Here is a 26,045-nt window from a genome sequence, read left to right on the forward strand (position 1 = left end):
GCTTTCAGTAATAAGGTCTTATCTTAGATATTTCCAAACATAGCTGTGCTTTGATGCATTTTTCTTAAGATGATCAGTTTTATGTCTCTATTGGCTTGCATTTCATGGGAGAAATTTCTTCAAATGTTTGGAAGGTTCTAATTACATTCTGACTGTTACTGGGTGAAGAAAACACCCAGTAACGTCAGCACCCAATATATGTTCAGCACAAAACTGGAATATTTCCAGAAGAAATAAATATTGAATTCAATATTAAATATTGAATTTCAACCAGTTCTATCTATAACTAGTCCTCCTCTATTTTTCCTACAATTCATATCCTAATCTGTAAAGAAAATGGGTTGTTAAATAAAATCTCTGGATCATCCACTTAAGATTTGAGTTTAACAGTGCTAGGTTTCATATAAATACTTGTGAGTATACAGCCCCAAAAAGAGAAAAAATTGAATAATTTATCCTTACTTTTTATGTGTTCTCAACTGAAAATATTTTGTTGTGAGACAATTAGCAAAAAAAACCCAGAAAAGTTCTTAATTCTAAAAAGTAAATATAAACATACTACAGTTAACATATAGAATGCAAATTTTTTTTTCCAGATTATTCACATCATTCTTTCAGAAAATAATCTTTTGTTGAATAGTTGCATGTAACCAGACTATGGAAAAATATAGTGAAAATTGTGAACAGTAGAAAAAAAGTTAAAAAAAAAAATCGATGTCATTAAAGAGATCATCACAACTCCTGTATAACAGTGCACATGTTTGTTTATATACATGGAGTAATCTTGAAATAATAGGATGGTAGTATGTCAATGAGAAAAGGAAGGACGTACAGTGATGGTTTGTGACCCGAGGCCCTAGTATTGATTACACTTCTATGCAATTAATACAGTTATGTCCAAATTTCACTGAGAATATGCATCCCGTCTCTGTCATCTACAGAGCTATTTGACTGTCTGCTTCTGGAAAATTACACCTGTACTTGTGAATGAGATGGGAACAAAATGATACCCCTATCAGTAGAAAGCCTTCTATCAGCTGCACTGGCTTCTGCTAGAATTTGATCAACATTATATCTGATTCTAAAAAGTGTTTACATCCTAGAAAAAAAAAAATCATGATCCATGTGTTTTTGGAAGGTCCTCTCTTTAGCACGTTACCTAGAGCTGCCTTTAGGGTGAAACTGCTTTGGGTCATGAAATGGATCTTTTTTCTACTTTTGTTTCTTGCTACCTGATTTAAGCTTTCATCTCCTTTACTACAATGCAATCCTGACATGAGTATTTTGCTGTTGTATGACTTGCAGTCAAATGAGGAAGAGAAACGAAAAAATAAAAAAAGGGAAGTATATTGTATGCTTGAGTTTCTCTTATTCCTTTGAAGGATTTTGAACTTTGGGATGATGTAGGATTGAACATTCCAAAACCTCCTGACCTGTTACAACTCTATCGTGACTTTGGAAACCATCACGTTACTGCAAGAGATGTTGTGGATGTATCAGTTGGTGTAGAAGATGATGAGTTAGAGGCTGCTACTCCTATACTTGGGAGCGTCCCTGTATTTGAAACAACACCACAGTCAATAGAAGTAAGAGATTGTACAGAAATGTTTCAGCTGTTTGCAGTACTACTTAATTTTATTGTACTAAACTCTTTTGTTTCTATCTTGTATTTAGCAATGTTTAATAGTGCAAAAATTAGAAGATCAAATTAGTGTGTTAAACAGTGAGAAATGGTCTTTGATGGAACAAATCCAAAGACTTGAGAGGTATGTACTTATCAATCTGCTCAACTGCTGATAAATGTTGGAATAACTTCTCAATGTTTTTCTAGCACATATATGAAAACATACCACTTAGAGGATTACTAGGACTAATTACTTTGGAGCAGGGCAGTCTTTGCTTTTTAATACATGGTATTTGATTTAGAAAAAGGAAGAGACTTCAACTATTTCCCTTTTATTACCTACGTCATTTAATTTTGTAATCAGTTTTGTTTTTTCAATGCAACTTCTTTATTTACTACTTTAAAAACAGAATCAGTTCTGATGTGTTTTGTGTAGGTTTTCTCTTCAGTCAGCGTTATTTCACCCCTTAGTACTATGGTGTGTACAGCTTGCAAACACTGTTAGAAAGATGTTTGTTTTAATAACTTACTCAATACAGTTTTTCTTTCTACAGAGCAAGACTAGTAGAAATGACAGTATCTTTAACAACAGAAAAAGATACTTTAAAAGTTTGGTCAAAACATATGATTCTATAAGCTATAAGATATCATTCCTCTTAAGAGATGCACCAATACCACGTATGGGCAAGTGTATAATTTTTAAGGGTATTTATTGACTTGCATAGTTACCATTTCAGAGCCAGGTGGGATAGTATATATCAATTCACCACTATAGTATTTTAAGTTTTGCATCCCAGATAGTTATGTCTTGTGACAATTGTCTCAGTGCTCAGATTTCAGCCAGAAGCACATACCACTATTGTTACTCACTTATTTCATTGATTCACTCACTCTTGAGTGCTGCATTTTTCCTACTACTAATTGTTGACTAAAGAACTCCTTTAAACCAGTGCTCATTTGAACAGCTTGTGTGATGCAAGTTACTTCTATTAATGGAATTCTTGAACATACTGGAGTTGAAGAGGGAGCTCTTCAGTATGTTGTCCTTATTTTTGTGCTTCAGTCTTGTGATTCCAACAACCTTCTTATGAAAGCTACAAAAACATTTCATTCTTTGCTTTTCCTTTTTTAGTGAAATAGATTTTCTCAAGAATGAAAACTTTGCTGTGTCAACAGTTTATGGTGTACCTCCCCATCCTTTAAAACAAGTGCCTCTCACAGTCTCAGAGGACAATGGACGGTACCTGGATATCAAGAGCTCTGAGAATGACAATAAACATGGAAACACTGAGGAAACAAGCCTTTCTTTATCAGCTGAAGTGGATTCAAGGACTTCTAAAGATGATATGCTAAATTCGGTGCCCTGTAAAGAAACAGAGAAACTGTCCTCTTGTGCTCCAGCAACTAAAGCTGCAGTCCACTTCGATAAACCTAATAGGTTAGTGATAAGTTTTAAACTGGAATGCTTTAATTAAAAATTATTGTAAAGTAGATAGATACTTTTCTAACAGTAAAATTCTGCAGAATTCATAGATCATTTATTTGCATTCAAACTACAAAAAGACTTAACATATCTTTAGGGTACAGTGCTGATATTTTCATATTGTTCCTAATCTTTTTAGGAAGGAGTACATTTGACAGACCTACATTTTTAGTATTAAGTTTAAGGGTTTCTTTTCACCTCCTACTTGTTTCTAAAACCAGTCCTGTTCCTTGCAACAACAACAACAAAAGCTAAAATCAAAATGGTGAATGGGAAGACAGGATATTTCCATTCTATTTTAAATTTGAATTTCGTAATGAAATCTCATGTTCTGCTTCAAGAGTGGTTGGGAATTTTTTTTTACTTTTCCTATGTAGATGTATATAACTCTCTTAGAATATCTAAGAGAGCAGTATGATTTTTTTTTTTTTAATAATCAGAAAGGGTATCTGATGACATTCTGCTTTTTGAGTTTTGAATTCAGGGTAAGTCTTCACTGGATAACTGATTCTTTTAATTAAAATAGCGTATTCATGTCATGTTATTACATGGAGACTGACTTTGTGTGTCTGAGTGTTCTTGAGAAAGCCTCTCCAATCTACACAGTCTTTTTAAGCTTTATAGTGAAGAGGGGAAATAGCATATTCATTAAGTGATAGATAAACCACTGTGTAACCATCAGGAGTAACAGGGACCACAAACTTAATGAGGGTATGTACAACTTCTAAAATTACCATTGTGGACAAAGATGCCAAAGTAGCTCACCTTATGGTCTTACCGTTGCTGTTCCTAGGGGAGCAGGTAGCCATTCTGCTTTGTATTTTGTTGGTACCCTTAGTGTTCTTTTGCTGGTGTTGATACAGTAGTATGTTTCTAGAATTATCTTCCATCTGAAAATACCAAGTAGAAATCTGTGTGCTATTCTGTGCAGGTGGAAAATCAATACAAGATGCGAGGGGGGAGGGAGAAGAAGGAAAAAAAAAAAAAAAAATTGCTACCCCTGCTAGTAATTCACTTTTCTTGCAAACCTGAAGTATCCTGTTTTCTCTGGACTTCCTGAACTTCTTGCACTGAGTCCTAGGGTAGGGGCACTTTTTCAGTGATATCTTAACTTTAGAATTGAACAGGAAGAAAGATTTCTGATTCTGAATACAGTACCTTAGAGTCTTACTACAAATTTCTTCTCTTCTAGTTGAATATACTAGTGTTTAACAGGAAAGTAAAACTTGGCTTAGATTTTTCTGGAAAATTTTGCAATGGTTCCATTTAAGCTTTCCAGATTTTTTTAAAAATTTCTTTCGTATCCTAGCTGAATGTCTAGACCGTGTAATAATCAAAACTTACAGCTGTTGTACACTGATTGTATAAACCTGTCTACTTTCAACTGTGGCTTCTTGCAAGTTTCTTTTTGCTTAGAGTAATTGGGAGTGCTGGGAAGCATTAAGTGCATGAATATTAGATTGATGGTTTGGGGATAGTGAGGATGGGTATCAAAATAGGATGAGATCACTGAGTGAGGAAGGAACTGTGAGTATCTCCAGTGGGATTTATGACAGTAGTCTCTAGAAAAACAGAATTTGTTTTGCTGCTCAGAGCTCTCTTAAATATAACTGCACGTGGATTTATTTGAAAAGTAGTTGAATAAAGCGTTGAATCCCCCTTGAGTTAACTTCAGAAGTCCCCCTAAATGCAGTTTGCTGCAGAAATAAGTAATGCATGTGTAATGGGTAGCTATTTTTGTACTGAGTTTTGGGCTTAACATGTCAGTGAAGGGTCAAAGGAAAACTGTATTTGATACAGTGTTTTATAGATCCGTATCACTAAATTTTCTTCCTGGATTATGCACTTGGTTTGTAATAATACAGTAATTTTTTTCATTAAGAATTACATTATTTGTTAAGTATTTTGAGATTTGTGGGAGAAGCAGCACGATAGCAGTGCTGGATATTTATTTATTTACGTCCAGGGGTGGTTATTTGTAGAAGGCAATTGCTACAATTTATTCAGAATGTATTTAAGAGGTATTAAAAACTAAGACTCTATCCTAAAAGCCAAGTTTGTTACTACTGTAGCTAGGGAGTGGATTCCTGGCATAAATCTTGCCCAGATGGGAAGAGAGGATAGAAGAGCAAGTGAGCCTGCTTTGTGTGACTGCACTCAGAGCAGCTGTGCGGGCATGCCCGCAAACAAGGACATGGCCATAATTGGACAAATGCCTGGTCTAACAGACTGCAGGAGAAAGCACTAGCAGCAGTTTAAATAGACTGTATTTATTCAACTCATTTTAGGTGTTTGGTAGTTTGCACCAAATACAAGGTGTTTTCTGTATATAGCAGTCACTCATGACTTTTTCAGTAAATTGACTCTTTTGTCGCAATGTTATAGGAATAGAATAGTAGTACTTGGGTTTTGTATTCATACTTTCTTATATTTGAACATCTTCACTCCTGGCATCTGTTGTCCCTTGAAAAGACTTTCCACGGGCTTGTGTGCAAGAGGCCTGGGTCTGTCATCATTTCTGTCCAGCATAGCCATCGAGGAGTTTACTAGATTTCATCAAGGAGAAACTTTGTTGACACTAAATATAGCCAGCAATCATAATGGGATCCATGCTGCCCAGAGCTTGCTGTTAATTAACCCATGGGGAAATTCAGTGACCTATTGTCACACTTAGTTTTCATTCTCTGCAAAATGGGGATAGAACTTTGCCCTTATGTAGGATTTTAATTAAGGTTTCAAGTGGGGAAGGATCTGACATTCTGCGGAACAAATGCCAAGGCGAAGGACAGCCCAGGCAAAGGGCTGGCCAAGGCCTTGCCTCTCTCTTAATGGTAAGCTGCTGCTTTGCAGTGCTTGCCCCTGTTCTCCCAGTGTAAATAAACCTTAAAGCTTTGAGCAGAGCCTGTAAATCTGTCATTCAAGAATACTTTTACAGAATAAGGACTAACATATTGTTAAACAGAGGTCCTTTACAACTCGCTACCATCTGAGTTGTTTACTAACTTTTTTAAAGTGAATGCTTGCACAAAACCAAGCTGATTGGCATTAAAACAAACTTGCTTCATTCAAAGTTAAAATGTGTTTTAAAAACCCATACTGTCAAGAAAGAAACTTGATTTTAGTAATAAACATAAATTCTTATTTATCATATTTTGTAAATAGTCAGATGAGGAAAAATACTCTGGTATATTTAGCAGTATCCTCCTGGATTAGTTTAAACATTCTAAGTAGGAACTTAGATTTTTAATGTGCTTTTTTTGGTTAGAAAAGGGAGAATGATGATGTATTTACTATAAATGGCGTGATATTTCAATCTATGAGATAAAAATATATAGGTCCATACACATAATTGCTTATGCATAGGAATTTGTGTGCTCAGGTGCACAAAATAGCATTTTTAAGAGTTGAAAGGTGCTACTACTTTCCACATTAAAAATAGGAATTGCCTCCTCCCTTAAACTCATATAGTGTCATTGGAGGATTCAAACAGCAGATGATGATATAGGGTGAGATGCTTTCTGTGCGTGCTTTGGAAGACAAATGTTCTTTTTCCTCTTAGAGCGTAGCGGATGAGGCAGTGTTAGATTAGCATCTAAATACAGGCCTCAGATAAGGCAGAGGGAATTGTCCTTACTGGGAAAAATAGGATGCTGCTGATGATGATGTTTGCCTGTTTTATGTAATGGTCAGTCTAGTAATTGTTTTCTGAGAACATTTCTGGCAAATTATCCTCCTCAGACAAGGTTGTTTTGAGACTCTTGTCAGGGTTTTATGTGTATGCTTAAGGCTTTCAGTAGCTCGGCTGTGTTGGCTGGTGCTGTGCATGGCCATGGGGCAGTACTTCAATAGATACACATCTATGTTAGGGTTTAGGCAGCAATTTAAGGTTAGTTTTGAGGATCTCGCTGTACATTTGAATCCAACGTTTAGATCCCAAAGTGGCAGTTGAGCAATCTCTATTTAATCCTGAAGCTTGTAAGTGACTGACTACTCAAATGTTTTTATGCAATGTGCAGAATTCAGAGCATTAAGCAAAAATACTGTTTCTTGTGATTTCCGCCTGACCCCTCCGTGTTTGCATAATTGTATGCTTCCTCTTGTATTGCTAAAGCTTCCTTTTCTTCACGCTTTTGTCCTATTTTTGTCTGTGCAGCAGTTTGAAAATGTTACATTTTTCGGAACTAAAAGTAATTCCTTATTTAGGACACCCACCTTTTTTCTTGCTACAAACTAAAAACACCCTAGAAGTCAAAGAATTTTAAACAAAAACTTCTGCAGTATGCTTCACTTAAAACATGCTTTCTGAATGTCATTTTCCCTAGCTGGTTTAAACCAGAGTGAAAGGACTTGTTCAGTCGCCTTTCTGATCTATGCTTTTTTGACAATATTTCAGGAAGTTGTCACCAGCTTTCCATCAAGCACTACTGTCTTTCTGTCGGATGTCAGCAGACAGCCGTTTGGGATCAGAGGTATATTTCCCAGTTGACATAAACTACAAGATCCTTTATTTTGCATGGCAGCAATAGTTAAACAAGCAATAATTGCTTTGAAACAAGACTTGTTAACATATATGGAGAGATAAATTTATGTGCATGAAACTTAAGAAATAAGATATGCTTTCAGATTTTAGCTTAAATATGAAACCTAGTGATAGATATGTAATTACTGGGAAGTTTTGAGTCTCTACAAGTGGATTCATGCTTTTGAAGTTACTGCCAGATCAAAAACTTATGGCTTAATGTGTGTGAGTAAATTAAGCATTTTCTGGTAAATGATCAGCCTGCTGCAATTCTTATTATTCCTTTGAAAGTATATTTTTCTGTTCCTGTGCTTCATTCAAAAAAAAACCAAACAACTTGGTTTTCTAGGTATCTCGGATTGCAGACAGTGAAAAAAGCGTCATGTTAATGTTGGGACGCTGCCTGCCTCATATTGTTCCTAATGTGCTGCTTGCAAAGCGAGAGGTGAGGAACCCTGAAACTTTACTTTTTATTTTTACCAGGATGTTTTGTTGTTCATTTTGAAGATGTTGCGTCTAATTTCATGAAAGTCTGTTACTTGCAATCATGTTCTTACTTTTGTGCATGCATCTCTGCTCCTAGAAAATGGTTTTACACCTCTGTCAGGTGAGTTCAGTAAACCTGCATGGTACCCTAACATTTCTTCCTTTGCTTACGGCACCCATTAGCATTCAGCAAGACTAACTGTTACTGTAGGTCCATCTGTTTGTGGTAGCACAAATGTTTTTGTTAGAGAATACTATGGTTAATGTGTGTTATAAAGAGCAGAGGATATAAGTTCAAACATTAAATTTGGTTTATCTATCAGTTTTAATAAGGATTAATGTTCAGGTTCTTTTGCAGCACTATGTACTTCTACAAAAAATTTATTTTACTGTCTTTTTCTAGAAGCTCCATGTATCAGCCAAGACAAGGTTCATCAAAAACACCCCTTCATAAGAAAATTAGCTATCTTGCTTATATGTTTTCCTTAAATTTAAAATGAAGCTAAATAAAATTATGAAAACATAATGTTTATTTTGAATGTGAGTGAAGATGGTGTTTTGCATAATCATTCATACTATATAGTGTAGAAAAGGAAGACTGTGATGGAAGGTGGAAAAAAAAGACTGGTTTTGTATTGCTTTGTTGTAAATATTGCACATTACCAAATGTGTAAAAAATAAAAATAAGAAAATGTATCAAACAAAAATTTAACAGCCTTATAGTTGACACTGAAATAAAGGGCTTGAAGTAGCATAGCTTGTTGAGTAAGTTTTAGTCCTTGTTGAGGGGACCTACAGTATGGTAGACTTAGTAGTGCGTTTTGCATAAATTCATTTTAAGGCTTTGAAAAATCCTCAAGAAATTTGTACTGATCCTATAATCTTAAATTTTATGAGTAATTATCAGCAGTTGACATGGTGAGTTTGAGATGTACCAAGTTTTGAAAGTCTCAAACTTTATAAAAGGGTTGGGGTCTTTTCTGAGGGGGTGGGGGTGTTAACTGGGTGCTCTGGAAATGGTTTTGTTAATAGTCTTTCAGAATAATTCTGTGGATGTTCCTGGATCAGTGCTTAATTTCTGATTTCTTATTTATTCCTTTCCTTCCCTCTGCTTGGCAGGATGTGGTATTTTGGCTTCTTTTCACAGCTTGTAGCATAATCTGTGTAATGCACTTAATATTTTTGTGGCCTTTTAGGCTATTTCCTACTTATTTTGTTTTACAGTTGAAGTTACATTTGATTACATGTATTTTTGCCTTAAACGAATCATCTGTTTCAATTTGATTGAAAAAGCTGCAAGTGAGAATTGTGTAACTGGATTGCATGGGATGCTTAATGTTTTGAGAACTGAAATTTGCTTTAAAAATAGCTTTTCTCAGTTACCACCCATTGCTATAACTATTGTAATGTTCTTTCAGATGTAGTCGTGGAATTTGAAGGAAAACTTGGGTAGACCATCTGGTAGTATTTATTAATATCAGTATTACAAAAAGCTAACCTAAGAACTAGGCTCTCTTCAACAAGGTACAACTTTGGGTCTTGTCCAAAACCAACTTTATCATGAGAGTCTTAGCACAATTTTACAGACAAGTGGTGTGAAAATATACCAAAAGATCACTAATTTGAGAAAGATACATGACAGGTTTGGTTTATAATGCAAAGTCTACTCTGAAAAGGTAGAGTGGTAGTATTTAAGATCTTACACTGTCAGTGTGTTAGACATGAGAATTAAACATAATTTTGTGATGACTTTCTAAAGTACCTATCTTTGTTCTTGAAGCATCCACCATGTTGAAATTGATTGCAAAATCTTAAGCTGAAAATGTTGTGCTATACATTTTCATTTTGGAGAAACTGGGTTTGTGGAGCTTGGCAATCTCTCAGTAGGTATTGTCCTTTACCAGAGATTCAGAAGCCATTTCACCCATGCTTTTAACCCTCTTAAGATCAGTAGCAGCCTGCCTGTCTTGGTAACAAGTGGTCCAGTAAATACTACAGTTGACATCTGAGTGACCAGTTAGTGTCAGAATATCTGATGCATTTCTGAAATTATTTGTTATTTTTGTGTATTGATGCAGCTTTAATTGTTCTTCAATGTCTGTAGTTTAGGTTCCGATAGAAGATAAGAAAGAAGGAAAAATACAGTATTGAGTAGGGTGGCTGAGGAGATAATTTTAGTTGTTTCTAAAAGAGCAGTTCAACTGGGTAAAATCAATAATGAATAATATAGGATAATAGCCTGAAAGCAATTCGTAGTCATTAAAATTCCATGTATCAACACATTAATTTTGTTTCTATCCCAAGTGTCTAGTTTATCCTAACTGCTAGAAAACATGTATGTCAGTGTTTAGATTTGTATGTGAATGCACTCACAAACAAAGGAGATACTGCAGACAAATAGTAATTGGAATGAACAGAAACAAAATGCTAAAAACTTATTCTTAAAAAAAAACAAAACAACCCTTTGGCTCGGTATGCAGTCTGTGATAACGCTTCTTGCAGATGAGCAGCTTGAGTTCATAAAATTTCATCTACATTGGAATCTGCTTCCTCAATCATGGTTTTTACCACTTAAAACTAAAACACATCTAAGATTAATAAAAAATAAAATCAGCCACCTTCTATTTGTCAAGACGTATACCATAAAAAGATTCCCTTGGCTGAACTGTAATTAGAGAAAAGCAATCTTCTAAAATTTTTGCAATAACTAATCAGTGCAATACTGATTTTTTACCCTTTATAAGATGTAAAAATCAATATCCTTTTGTCAGGTAACAGGAGTAACCTTGTTCGTTTGTACAACTTCCATGCTCTGCAGTATGTAGTCCTTTAGCAGAGTTTGGGTCAGAGTAAACTTTCTGGCTTAATATCAGGATCTTGTACTCTTGTTCTTAATCAAGAAACACTTCTCCTTAATTATTTATACCTTTCATCTCACCTATTATTCCAGGGTTAGTTTCTGTAACTTTCATTTGTGTTACGCAAACATAGCAAAATCATGATAGTAATGGTTTACTAAATGTGCATCACTGAATTTTTATACTGAGAAACTGTTACTTTATATAGAGTTCAGTATGTTAAGAGTAGAGTTTTGCTTCTACTTCTTTGTAAAGTTGAAGCAAAGATAATGCTGAATCTGCAAACTCTGAATGGGTGCCATTCTCAACTCTGCTAGAAGAAAGTAGTGCTGTAGATTTAAAGTTGTTCACATTAACATGTGGTAACTACACATAGACATCACTGAGGCACTTTCATTCTCTGGCTTTTTTAGTAGGTAGCTGTCTCTTAAAACACAGTAGAGCTGAATATCTTATTATAGATTTTAATCTCATCTTACTCTTTTTAAAAGCCATAAAATATTGGCTTTGTTAAAAAATGTAAAAGAATGCTGTGTCAGAGCTTGGCAGTATATTTAAATGGCTGTTTCCAGTGGCTGTGTCAAGCAGGTGTCATTCTGATTGGATATGGATAAAAGTATATAAGTTGTGAGTTCCTGGGCATGAAAATTGTCAGCCATCAATATCTTCTAAATAACTGTTTCCATTTCACAGAATAGGGGAGAACAGAAAAATTTAAATGAACAATTAAAATACTTTCTGCTACCCTGTAAAACTTAGATTGCAGTAGGCTTCTATAGATTGTGTTTCTGGAAAATAGGGATAGTGTTGACCACAGCCTGTTTGCTGGTTCTCTTCTGGTTTACATGGGGTGTTGGTTTTGGTTTGGGGCGGCTTTTTTGTTTGGGGGTGGGGTTGCCCCCTACACACATGAGGGACACACATAACTTTTTTAATTTAAGTCCTTTAGTTCCCTTCTCTGGATATGAGGGGCTAGTGTAGTTTTCTTAGAATGAAATAGCTCAATCTCATAGAGTATCCTTTTCATCTCTAGTCTGAAAGCTGATGTCTTTCAACACTGTGTCTTTAAACATAAAGTAATTCTGGATGCAAGGAGTTGAATTTAATGTTTATGAATTGATTTGCCAATTGTTACTAGTTTTGTCACCGTAGTTTTATATGCAGGTTTCCAATTAAACAGTAGATATAAACAAAGAAGTACTAAGTTTTTTTCACACCCATATCTGCATTGATTCTTATGTAAAAGCATCCCTTTGGGATCTACAAGAGGCTTAATTTGGATCTGGAATAATAGTCTCATCCCATGAAATGTAATTAGGGTTGTAATTTTAATATTAATGAGTAGCACGAAGTTCTGAGTCATGTATTAATCCTATGTTTAAATATTTTTTCATTTTAAAACCTGAAAGGATGAATTCTGAGCTTCAAATACACTCTTGCGCAAGAGACTTAATATCAGTAGTTTGTTAGTACCTACAGCTATTTCAGGTTGCTGCAGGTAAGATTATTTTATTTACTTGTTGTCAGAGGCTAAGTTACAGAAGAATTTTAACATAGCATTGGTCCACAACATAAGCATTGACTATTAGAGAAGATTAAAAGGGACACATTTACAAAATCGATTGTAATGTCATCCTGGTTTATATATTATGTTGTCACCTGTTTGCCATATTCTTACATTAAGACTTGAAATAATAAAAAAAAGACTATCCTAAGTTATTGAAGTAACCAGTCTTTACACTTAACACTAATTAAATTTATTCTTCGAGGTAATTATTTTGCTTATGAACACTCCAACAAAAAGACATTAATTAGTGAGAGAAACAAAGATGTAGAAGACTTTGGTCAGAATGTTAAACAAAAAAAATATAATGAAGGCAACAACACAGAAAATTCCTCGCTACCTTGTAAGAAAATTGACAGCAAAATAGAAAAATGCTTGCTATAGGATGCATTTAAAAAAAACCCCAAACTTTAATATTTTGTTTTAATACTTTTAATATGTAGGAGGAACTGTTTTGCCTATAGTTGAGATGATACCAGTTACCATTTAAAAAGCCAGCTTCTTTTGACCATGATCAAGAGCTGCTCCATATGCCCATGTAAATGTTGCCTTTATTGAGGATTTGAATCAGCTCAAATAGTGAATCCTGTTCAAAGATAACAGAACATGTTCTTGTAAGTTAGGGAGAAGTTGTCCAAAGGTACTATGGTGAAAAAAATGTGAGTTTTTCTTCAGGGAGACCTATGTGGACAGTTACACAGAAGTAGAACAGAGAGAAGACAGACCATTTCAGTTGTCCTGTGCAGTGCATTAGGTCAGCTTCATAGCCTTGTCCATCATTCACCTCTTATATAGCTGATCTCACAGTAAAAACAAAATAATTTTTTTTTCTGTCTATTCTACATATGGGTAGCTCACAGATATAAACTGCCTCAGATACAAACTTGCCTTTTCAGTAGTGGAGGTGAGACCTCTGACACATGATGTTTTATTTCATCAAGTTGCAAGTGCTGACAATGTTGTTATGGCTGTCTGCTTGGCATCTAAAGGAAAACAGTATTGCAGTTCTGAAAGTCACTCCTAGTAGTGTTGAGTAACACCAACATGAACAGTTTTCCTAAGTCAGAGGGAAAAGAGAAAACAGGGACTTGGGGATGAACAGGAACCTTAGGAAGGATCCCAAATTAAATAAAGGGAGGGTGGTTGTTTTGGTTTTTTGTTTTTTTTAAATGTCTGTTCTTGCTTTATGACTGTCAGCACAAGTGGTATTCCTTCCCAAGGAAGGCAGAGTGTTTCAGATAGCACTGGAAGTCCTCTCCTTGATTATTAATAATTATATACAGTCTCCATAAGAATGTTATGAACTTTCCTCTTGAATTTAAACAGCCAAATACTAATATTATTATGTCTTATTGGAAAATTACCACTTTCTACAGCACTTCTCTGCTGTTTTTGAGAATGAAAAATCTGAGACTTCTTTAATAAGTCTACATCTAAGGCATAGCCCTTAGCAACAGGAAGGAATGAGCTCAAACCTGAGTGAGCTCAAACCTGCTGGGTTTTTTTTTTTGTTCTTAATCATCCTGAATATCCTGAGAAGAATCTGTCCCCTTTTAAGTCTTTGGGAGAATTCACTTGACCTGTTTTGTCCGTTGATGGGAGCAGCTTTGTTCTTCTTGTCCCACAAAAAGTCCTTTTCACCTCCCGTTTTACCTTCCTGTCCATTAAATATATGGGGAGCACATAAAACACTGTTCAAGACTTCTCACTGTTTCTCCACTCCCCTTAGAGAAGGAACTGTAGAAGCACTGATGCAGCGATGCAGAGAACACTCTCTTCTCCCATAGTATGCATGAAAGAATGTGACCAATGGACAAGAAAATACAGCTAATTCCATCAGCTATAATAACCAGCTTTCTGCAAGGTAAAGAACCAGCCTTGTATCTGCCCCATGTCAATGGTGTTAGGTTATTCATTAGCCTTTCACACGCAAGGTAGTAGTATCTAGCTGTTTTCCTTTCATACAGACTCAGCCGGAAAAAGACAACTTTGTTCATTTCCTTAAATTTTAAAAGATGCTTTAAAAAAAAAAAAACAACTCACGGCACTGTTTTGAAATCTAGCAGTAGTTCTGAGTGAGCAGTTGAGATTTTTGAGTAGATACTCAAGCATACTAGGAAAGTGAAGTCAGTGTGATGGTTTCAACAAATGAAACAAAAAACCCAGATCATAAAAAATACGTGTCCCATTTCATGGGGTATATTATTTTTTTTTAAAATTCTTTAAAAGGATTACTTAAGAGTAATTGCAAGAGCAGTTGGATAATGTGAACTTAGGGTAGATTACAGAAAGTTAGATCTCAGCAAAGTAACAGAGGAGGTTTTTTTGATTTAAAGGTTTTTCCATGAGCTATATTCTTTATGGTGAAGTTAGTAATTATGTTGTGTATCTACAAATTGCAACCTGATTTCCTCTTTAAAAGATCTTAGTTTAATGTACAAGTAGTATATTTAGAGTGGCAGGTTTTTTTATTTCTATAATATTTTTTCAAATCTTTTTGAGTTAAAACAGTGGTTGCAGGAGAGAAAATGCTTCTGTGAAGTACAAAAAAAAAAGTTAAATAGGTTAAGCCCCCTGCCTTCTCAGAACTTTAAATGGGCAAAAACTGAACGTTAAGTATACAAAAAATAAAAACTAACATGCAAATTCTAGAGGGAAAGGAGCTTTCAGCTGAAGAAAGTTATTTAGCTCTTCATGCGACGTAATTTTTAAAGTTTAATACAGGTTTTCAATTCACATTACTTTGCGTTGTGCTACACTTACTTAAAAACAAACCAAAAAACTGGCTCACTTTAAAATATTGAGAAATAGAAATGTCCAAAGTGTTCAAATTTATTTCTCATTTCTCCTTTTTTACTTTCAGATTTTTTAAGCAGCAGGTAGGATATTTCCACATTCATTCCTCTCATCATAAATTCCCTAATCTGTACCGTAAGTGGGTTAAATATTGCCAAAATATCTTTCAGAATGTTAAAATACATCTTAGGATGTGTCTCAGTCATCTTCAGGGGGGAGAAATAGCACACTGAATAGAATTCTTGTAAAATGAAAACAAAAGCTTATCAGGAGTTGACTAGCTTAGGCAATGCTATAAAACAGAGTATTGTTCTATGTTTAAAATAAACATAGCACTTGCTGTTTAGGAAAATACAAGTTGAGCAATGAGGGTGTCCTTAATGTTGTTTCCACATGTCCACCTTGTTTAATAGGCTTACTCTCAAGAACATTGTGAATAGGTGACTTTGAATGTCTGCAAGAAGAAATTGTCACCTCCCTGCAAAGTTATTACATATAACAATAGTTTTTTCCAGGTTTTCTATAATCTTTCCTGGTAACTTCAGAAGTGTTTCCCACTGTCATGTGCTTATTTGTCACATCTTACTAATTCACAAAAAGCTTGTCTGCTGAAAGTGGCTCAAAAGCATGCAGCAGGTGGGAGAGGAAGCCTCCAGATTACTTGCCCATGTTTTCTCTGCAGACACCTAGGTATGTCTTGTTCTTTTCCACTGACCTCCCAGCGCAATGTTTCTGTCCCTAAGATACTAAATCACCTAGAAATTGTGTGGCTTCCAAATCCAGTTGGAGTAAAGGCTCACATCAACAAGGTCAAGGAAAGGGACTTCCAGTCCATGTTTTAGAAACATTTGTTTCTTCTGGGAATGAATACCATGAGCTTTGAAGTCATATTTACAAAGGAGGAGGTCTTCACTATTGTGAACAGCCTTATATTCTTTCAGTTAGTGTTTTACACAGTATTTTCTTGGTAGTTTGTTCCTTAAGGGAATTGAATTGCTCTAAAAAGAAAATTCAGCTTCAGATATTGCCTCTTTATTGAAAAAAAAAAAAAAAGGCAAAACCAAGCCCCCAAAACAAACAAACAAAAAACCCCAAAAAACCCAACAAACCTTTAAAAAAAATAATATAGTTCTCAGTCAACACAAAATAGAGGTTATCTGTCTGCAGTCACCTTTACCAATGTATATTTCTCAGTGCTTATTAAACTTGTGCACAAAACTGTGTGCATGCTTAATTGGAAATTTTAATCTTTAACTCCATGGCATCAGAAATAGCTTTTTCCATAGGAGCTTTGTTCCATAGATGTCTGTGGAGCTTGCTTCAGTTCAGTAGGTAATGAAGACATTTTAAACCATGATTGTCCTCTAATTCTGGTTGCAGGTGACCTGCATATGTTAATTTTAATCTTTCCAGAGCTTTTTACTTTATGTGCTGGTTCTCCCCTGATCTTTCCTAGCAGGAAAATAATTCTAACTTTTGCAGACCTTCACTTTTTCAGGTCACTTAATAAGAGATCAAGACTCTAAAACATCTTCTCTAACTGTTTTGATGTTATGTGGCTAGATTTATCTTTTTAGTTTCTTTTGCCATTAATGAATATATGCCCAAAGCGTTTTTACTTTGTTTGGTTTTCCCCTACCCACAACTTTTTAGGAACTGATCCCACTCATACTGTGTACAGCCTGCCTCCATCCTGAACCCAAAGAGAGAGATCAGCTTCTACACATACTGTTCAATTTGATCAAACGACCAGATGATGAGCAAAGGTGTGTTTGCGTTTGTGTGTTGCGGGAGAAGGAACTTTTTTTCTTTGTCAAAGAAGCAGAACTAATAGAAATTGGATATTATTGGATGATTTTAACCAAGTTTCACTTAAGCTGATATTTTGCTGGTATAGTGTTGACAAATTTATGTGGACTTTGGGACTTTCCATTTCCATGACCTGTACTGTCTAGTTACTGAAATGTAAGAATGTGCTTGGTAAGCTGCAATATAACATTTCAGTTCCTTTTTTGTTTAAAGATGAACTGCAACACTTTGTTAAAATGAGCTCTAAGATCATAATTCTTAGCAGTGGTTGGTAATAGAAATCAAAACAGCTTTTTTTAAACCTCTGTCTTAGTGTATCTTAGTGATCTATATGTTTGTAAGTTAACTACCATATTTAGTTTGGGAAAATAGTATGAGAAAATAGTACTCTTCCTCCTTATGATTCAGTACTATGGCAGCAATAAGAAATTCAGAAGACTAAAGCAGTGATTTAGTTCTGAGAAGCATTAAGAGCTTTGTTTTGGTTAAGACTTTGAAAGAAAGTATACTTTTTATTATGTTTTCTAAATTTAGTTCTTCCTTAGTACTCAGGAAATCTGACTTTGTACTGATCTTGGTAAGAATATCCTTAAGGTTGAAAGACAGTACCCTAGCTGGTATGTTTCCTTCTCTGACTGTGGAAAGATTTTTCATTTTATCTGTAGCTCTTCCATTATTTTCATTAGAGATGTTTTGTAAAGCATCTATATCTATCTAAAAATAACTCATTTTCATCAGAAATTTGGGAAGAATATTCTGCCATAACCTCCAGGACAAAATATGTAAATACATAATATACATTTACACACATAAAAATAATGATATATTTTAAAGGTGCCGTAACACCTGCCTGAAGATTCCATCAAATAAATTCCATCAAATAAAAGAGATTCTGAATACAAATTAGAGAGAAAATACTTATTCAGAATTTCAATTGGTTTTTTATACTTATATATTTGTATCAAAGTGTATTATGCATGCTTGTTTTTATCTAAATAAGTTTAAATAATATTTTAGCAGTCTTGTGCGTTATGAAGTAATCAAAGACGTTCAGGTTTAGTCACCAGAACAATGGTATTAATTATCTCATATGTTATTTGTTTACCTTCTGCTGTACTGTACAGGCCTACATTATACATTAAAGCAGCAGTTGATAAAAAGTTGACTTTTTAAATTTGTTAAATACAAGAGACTGAAATGTGATGCTGCATTTCTAATAATGAACCCATTAAAATAAGTATTTTCCTTTAAATATTTGACCTCATAAAATATGTTAACAATTACATGGAAAGCCTATATTAGGCTTGTTGTCCATGTGAAAGGCTTTTTGGTGCATGCAGATATAGCATATTGCTACAGTCTTGTATACTAACATTATATTTAACAAGGCCACTTCTATCCTCAAGGCTTTGCTCAGTAACGTACTATTCAGCTTTTCAAAATGTCTGTCAAATTCTCTTCTGCAAAGGAACAAATGTGTCAGATTTACTTAAACTTCTTTTCGGACAATTATGTTGGTTTTGGAAGCTAAGGAGCCATGAAGAAGTCGGATTAATGTTGGGGTCTTTTAGGACAAGGTTAAAACACAGTTCAAAATGTGAACTCTTGAAGATTTCCAAGTAATGTACCCAGAAGCAGCACTCTTAATGAAAAGAAGCTAAAATACATTAAGCTTAGTGCATCTAGTATGACTTTTCATCGGTTGTATGATACCATCTCTTACAGAACACACATAACTTGCTGACATATTAAGGAAAACTCTAGTTAGTAAGTTTTTAATATAACCTTTAGGAGTGACAAAAGAACATTGAACTGTGCAATATAAGATTGAAATGCTTACCAGTGCATGCAGTCACTTTCTGAAACCTCTAGAAAGGGTTTAGAAGTGCTAAATTATGTCTGTTCTACTCTAACTTCTGCCTTGTTTCTCTAGTCTGATTCTTGATTTCACTTTGGTTTCTGTACTGATGAAGCAAACTAGTGCTCTGCTGAATCATACTGATTTGCTTTATGTTCCTGCCTTAAGTGATCACAAGTGCAAAACCTGGAGAAACCTGGAGAGAGGAAGGCATTCCCAGCATCCTGTGAACAAAAGAGATCGTTATGACAATAAGTAGAAAGAAGTTTTTCCCATTTCCAGCCTAGACTGCAATTTTTGCAACAGCTTAGTGTTAACATTTTTTGTTTGAGTGACCTGTTGTTGAAATTCTTACAACCTTTCATTCTCCTGAAATACCGACTGTTGTCAAATGCTTTTAAGATGGTTACAGTAAAATACTTAAAACATTATTTTTTCATATTTTTGCAATATCTTAAAGTTCCCTACTTTATAGGCAAGGCAAAAGGAAATCTGAGTTAATTTAGAGATTTCATGAAACTTTTTTGAAAAGCTTTGATTAAAAAAAAAAAATTTTATATTTTGGGTTTCCCCATTTCTATTGCAGAGGATTTCAAGTGATTACTGTATTCTGCTATTTGCTTTTGTAATATCTTATAGAAGTATATTCTGTTGCCCAGTTCTGTGATTAGGTGCAGTGTGTAGAACCAAAGACGGGCATTCGAATAAGTATTTTGTTTGTTGTAGAGCTCAGAATTACCACAGGCTTTTGTCTCCATATTGCTATCACCTATTAGCTGTTGATTTCTTGAGTCTTATCTAATCATTGCTTTTTCGTTTCCCCCCAACCTTTTTACCTTGCTCAAAGATCTAGTTCTCTGTATGTGGTAGAGAGGAAGAAAAAAAAAAAAAGCCACAACACAAAACCAAAGAGCTTGCTCTGATTGCTGGCCTAAAGAATGGGGGGGGGGGGGGCGGGGGGAATCTTTTTAATAGACTATTTCTTCTTGAAAAGATTCTGAAAGTGAATGAGTCTTTTTTTTTTTCTTTTTTTTGGTGGAGTATATTGTATAACTGGTTAAGAAATAACCAGCAGAATCTCTGCCTTTCAACCTTAAGGTCATACTATTAGCTGCAGTAAATATTTAGGAGTTTAGACATGACACTAAAAAGGTAACAAATTAATTCTGGCTTACTTTCCCCAAAGTAATAATGAACAAATTCTCAGTGGTGTCCTAATCTTACTGTGGAGGTGACAAAATGAGTGTCTCATGTCCACACGTTATTGTTTGAAACTTGTTATTTAAGTGTTGATGTAGGCACTAAAAGTAAATAGAACTGGTGAATTGCATGCAAAGTTGGTATCATTCCAGTCCTATTAACAGGAGAAATACTTAGAAGTAAAAAAATCTTAGCAAGATAAACACTCATTAAATAAAAGTTAAGATATCACAAATGACAGTTAAGTACAATTTTATTGAAATGTTGAAATATGTCTCTATGCCTATGAAATTGATGGAACAACAGTGATTTCTTGCAAACTTTGAGGCAAGTTAAACAATGCAAGAATAGAAATGCAAATGACTCAGGTGATCGTAGATACTACTGATTGATTAATTACTTCCCTTTTATAATGGGCTTTAGAGGATTTCTGACAAGAGTAAAGCCCAGTATTTTGGGAGAGGTGGCAGTAACTTGCATGTTAGAATGTTGCAAAACCATGTCATAAAAGAAGTAAGTTACTTGTTTTGAACAAAGTTCTTTAAATCTCACAAATGCTTCTAAATAAAAGCAGTATGTGTACTTGACTAAAATACTGATAGTGTGATAGTATTAATTAATTTAGATCCTTTTACTGCATGATGAATCATAGTATTCAGTAATAAGAATTAAATGAGAGAGTGTCAGAGATTCCCCATCTCAGACATTAGGAAATCAGAGATTCTCAGGCTTAAGTTCATGGAGTTTGGGATCTGCAAGTTTCTGGAAAAGGCATATTAAATAGGAAACAAGATAGAATCATAGAATAGTTTGGGTTGGAAGGGACCTTTAAAGGTCATCTAGTCCAACGCCCCTGCAATGAGCAGGGACAATAGTGGCTTTCAATTAAGACTTAGCATTTAAGTCAGGGAGTATGGTGTGAAATTTTGGCTGTAAACAATTACCTGTTGCCTGACAGCATCTGCTTTTCCTAACTTAAATAATATATTCTATATATTATAGAACTTTATAGTTAAAGCTTTAAATTTATGTTTTCAGACAGATGATACTGACTGGGTGTGTGGCATTTGCTCGACACGTTGGACCAACACGTGTAGAAGCTGAGCTTTTACCACAGTGTTGGGAACAGGTAACTGATTTTTGTGCTTTACGCTGGAAAATTAGTTAAAAATTCATAAATGTTGAGTTTTATTTATTTGAGGGGGGAGGTTGTTTTGGTTTTGTTTCTTAGTGACTGGCAGTTCAAAGTATTTTTCGGAAAGATATTTGTATGTTCCTTGTCCTCATTATATATACTTTTATATAACATTAAAAATAACTTGGAGGCAGAAAATTTGTCAAAGATTATCTGGATATTCTAGTTACCTGCATATACCTGCATATGTTTGTTGTATTAATATGTGGATATGCACATGTTCATCAGCAGTGTTGCCTAACCTATTGCCAGGTAGGTGCCTTTATAACTTGAACTGTAGTTTCCAGACTGTTGGAAATCCATTTTCATTCAAAGATTTCATTCGCTGATTTTTATATTGTATTAAATCCCTGGAGCAGTGTCCACACTTCAGCTAGTTTAAATTCTTAAACAGAAAATTAGAGATCAAAGTAGTCAGAAATAAGTCCCCTGTAGATGGGCGTGATTTCACAACTGTAAGATCAGCCTGAAGTTTACATGTGACTTCTAGAATCACAGTGACCTTTTCCACAGATACTCTAAATTAATAGAAATAATTGAACAACCAAACTGAAATGCTCTTCCTCTTTGATCTGAGGCATAGAAACAGAACATGAGTTCAGGTGAAAATGTATGGTATTTTCCTACCGTAAGGAAGAAAAGGGAGTTCATCATTGCCTAGAAGACAGTGAATAACTAAGCCATGACAGAGTAGTAATGCTTGCTTTGACAGCACAGTCTTTCTGGTCTGATAATTGTCTACTGTTTCTTGCATAACACAGCCATCTGTGTTTCACAACAAAGTCCAAGCTTTAATAGTCTTAATGCTTTCTGACAGTAGAACTATGTATTATATGCAGCATTTGTGTTTATATGTATGACTGATGTATCTGTTGATTAAATGAAGGACTCGTGGCAATAGTAGTTGAACACAAAATAAAGCACATTTTATTTTCTTAGTCCTTCTCCTGAAATTTAAACAGTGTTTAAAAAAAGTCTCACCTCAGTAAGAGCACATCTTCATCATACCAGTTTCTTGCTAATTGGTGATGCAAAAGAGAAACCAGTCCAACCGTAACAGTACAGTGTATCAGGCTGCCAAGCAATATGTCATCATGCATTTATTTAAAGCAGTTTGCCAGGCTTTCTTTGCAGTACTGAAACCAGGTCATTATTTTCTCTGGCAAAATAACAGTTGAATCTCATTGTCACAAGACTGAGTTTGTAGAAGGAACTCAAAAATACACATAACTTTCTACCTTTTCTCAGTAGATGCTTTAAGCATGAAAGTGTCCATGCAGTTGGTCTCCAACCAAAATCTATTTACAGATGCAAAGGACTGGGCCCTGGGAAGATTCAGCATTTTCATCCACACGTTCTGGAGCTCAGAGTTGTCAGGCTAGTCTTCATGATCTTTCTACCTGCTCTTCACAGGTAGAATTTGGTAGCTGGCTCATCTGACTTTAGATCAAGGCTCTGTGAATGCTAAAAGTTCCCTCAGAACTAGTGACTAGTTAATTGACTTCCAAAATTGTACTACTGCTTATTAAAGACAAAAGGAAAAGAAATGGTAGTAAACATTTTACAGTTATGTTTAAGTTTCCAAGGGCTAATAATCTTCCCTGAACACAAACCTTACAGAAATTTGAGTCTTTTTTTCCCTCCAGTGTGTCAATATGTCTTTGCAATATCAGGGGTGATATTTATATTGCCTTGCCAGTCCACCTAAACCAGTTGAAACTAGTCTTTGCTATTTCCCTCAGGTAGGCAGAGCTCCAGAAGGCAAAGTGTATCTCTGTTACCAGTAGGGAATTTGCATTTGGAAAGATGGCACATAAGTCAAAGATGCTATAGGTATTAAAGCAGCCTGTTGTGTGCCCATAATGTTTCTCATCTGTGAAATCTCCACGCTTCCAAAAATATTACAGGTGCCCTACTGATGAATGAGTGCGAAATAATGATAAAGACACTCAAAGAACGTTCTCCCATGCTTGAGACTTCAGTTTAGTCCTGAGGCTCATGATTTCTTCATTTGAGTCTCTTTCAAATGATCTTTGTGACACTTCATTCTTGAGAGAGTTCTTGGTGATTTCAGATCAGAACAGTGAGAAAAGTGAAGACGTTAATACTACATCAGTGGTCAGGTACCATTGTTCAGTGTGCTGTGGAAATAAAGTCAAGGTAAGAAGTTGTCCAAAGTTGATTTATTACTATGTCTTCATCTGTAGTTTCTCCTAAGCCAGTAGAATTGAGAGAATCACAGAATGACTGAGGTTGGAAGGGACCTTTGAACATCTTGTAGTCCAAGCCCCCTGCTTAAAACAGAGTCAACTAGAGCAAGTTGCTCAAGACCAAGTCCAGTCTGGTTTTGAATATGTCCGAGGATGGAGGCTCTGTAACATCTCTGGGCAATGTGTTCCAAGGTTTGGCCACCCTCCCAGTAAGGCAGAATTTCCTGTATTTTATTTCCTCTTGTCCTTTCATTGGGCACCTCTGTGTTCTTTACCTCTCTGCAGATAGGTACGGATGTTTATACATATGGATAAGATCCCTCCTGAGCGCTGTCTTCTCCAGACCAAACAATCCCAGCTCTCTCAGCCTCCCCCCGTATATCAGATACTCCTGTCTCTTACTCATCTTCATGTTTCTCCGCTGGACTTGCTCCAGTATGTCTTTGTCGCTGTAGCTGGGAAGCCCAGAACTGTACACAGCGCTCCAGATGTGGTCTCACCAGTGCTGAGTAAAGAGGGATAATCACTTTCCTTACCTGCTGGTGATGCTTATCCTAGTGCTGCCCAGGATACCATTGGCCTTCTTTGCTGCAAGGAGTGCATTGCTGGCTCTGCTTGATATCTGTCAGGCCCTCCAGGTCCTTCTCTGCTAAGCTGCTTTCCAGCCAGTTGGCCCCCAGTCTGTCCTGGTGCACGGGAATTATTTCTGCTCAAGTTCAGGACTTCGCACTTCCCTTTCTTGAACTTCATAAGGGTCCTGTCTGCCTGTTTCTCCAGCCTGTTGAGGTGAATGGCAGTACACCCATCTGGGTATATCAACCACTCCTTCCAGTTTTTTCTCATCTGCATACCTGTTGAGATATACTCTGTCTTGTCATCCAGGTCATTAATGAAGATGTTATACATATTCATTGTTGGCTGCAGGATCAACCCTTGGGGTGCACCACTGGGGACTGGCCCCCAGCTGCAACTCTTTGAGCCTGTGATTAGTTCAGCCAGTTTTCCATCTGCCTCCCTGTCCTTAACCTAGCCTAGACTTCATGAGTATGTGAATTAGGATGTTATGGGAAACAGTATCAAAAGTCTTGCTGAAGTCAAGATAAACAATACTGCTTTCCCCTTGTTCACTGAGCCAGTCATCTCGGAAAGCTATCGGGTTGGTCATGCATGGTTTTTTCCTATATAAATACATGCTGACTATTCCCAACCACTTTCTTGTCCTTCATATGTTTGGAGATGCTTTTCAGGATTAATTGCTTCAACACTGTCCCAGGAACTGATGTGAGGCAGACTGGCCTGTGTTTCACTGGATCCTCTGTCTTGCCCTTCCTGAAGACAGCAGTGACACTTGCTTTCTTCCAGTCTGCAGGAACCTTCCCCATTGCCACGACATTTCATTGATTGTCAAGAGTGGTCTTGCAATGACATCAGCCAGCTCCCTCAGCACTCATGGGTGCATCCCCATCAGGGCCCACAGACTAGTGTATGTCCGTTTTGTTTAAATGTTTCCTAACCTGATAATTCTCTACCAAAGGTAAGTCTTCCTTGCTCCAGACTTTCGCATGGGTTTTAGGGACCTCAGACTACTGAAGGCAAGTCTTTCCAGTAAAGACTAAGACAAAGAAGGCAGTGAGTACCTTGGTCTTTTCTGTGGTAAGATGGTTGTCTTACCAAGGCTATACACTGCATAGCAAGAGAGAAAGAGATAGTCACACCACATGCATATCCTGTTTTATCTGACAGGATCAAACTATTCACATTTCCCTCTCACCATTTTACCCTAAAACTTTTTATTCACAAAGTATATTGAAACATGTCACGTGTTTCATTGTACAACCATTACACTGGCTGTTAAAGCTGACTCCACCAGGATGCAAACTTGGTCCGAAATGTCAATATTAAATTTGTAAGGCAGAATTTTCAAACAGCCTTTGAATGGGAAGAGGAGGTAGCACAGGGTCAAGAGGTTCTTGGGAATAGGAGCTGTTTCAGTCCCATTTTAGAGGCGTGACATGTTTATGCTGGACTTGAGAGCAGAACCTCAGTAGCCTGCAAGTACTTTTTGGCTTAGTACGTGTGTCTTCTTTTGACCCCGATTGCTCAGCAAGACCTAGGCAGCTATGCTACATTGGTTGGCTTAGAGCACTAGAGGGCACTTGTGTAGTTCTTAGAGGAATGGTGCTCCTGAAGGGCTGCACAAGACAAAATATTTCATGATGTGCCAGCTCAGAAGTTACTCATACTCTTTAGAGTACAGCAGCCTATATGCTGCTTTCCACCCTTCTTTTTACTGCATATGCATGCATACATACATACTTCTCAGATTCTTCTCTTACTATAAACTCTATTTTATAGGACAGCTAGAGAAGGCTGTATCTGCCTTGCCTTTATGCCTCAGTGCAAGAATTTGGGGCTACTTACTACCCATATGCAACTTCTATGG

At 36.0% G+C, this 26,045-nt stretch overlaps 1 protein-coding gene across 2 annotated transcripts in view; it reads left to right on the forward strand.

Moving 5' to 3' along the window:
• The window catches only part of RELCH (RAB11 binding and LisH domain, coiled-coil and HEAT repeat containing), an 86,373-nt gene that overhangs the window by 27,636 nt on the left and 32,692 nt on the right, over positions 1-26,045 (forward strand). Inside the window, exons 6-12 of one of the 2 annotated variants that reach the window (XM_072853153.1) lie at positions 1,383-1,586; positions 1,675-1,766; positions 2,757-3,062; positions 7,501-7,576; positions 7,976-8,071; positions 16,984-17,096; positions 21,236-21,326. In XM_072853153.1, coding sequence (XP_072709254.1) covers positions 1,383-1,586; positions 1,675-1,766; positions 2,757-3,062; positions 7,501-7,576; positions 7,976-8,071; positions 16,984-17,096; positions 21,236-21,326 — 978 coding nt within the window. Of the gene's footprint in view, positions 1-1,382; positions 1,587-1,674; positions 1,767-2,756; positions 3,063-7,500; positions 7,577-7,975; positions 8,072-14,251; positions 14,399-16,983; positions 17,097-21,235; positions 21,327-26,045 lie in introns of those variants that run through there. The other variant, XM_072853154.1, reaches the window with a different exon arrangement.

Source organism: Ciconia boyciana, chromosome 2 (assembly GCF_034638445.1).
Source record: "Ciconia boyciana chromosome 2, ASM3463844v1, whole genome shotgun sequence".
Lineage (NCBI taxonomy): Eukaryota > Metazoa > Chordata > Aves > Ciconiiformes > Ciconiidae > Ciconia > Ciconia boyciana.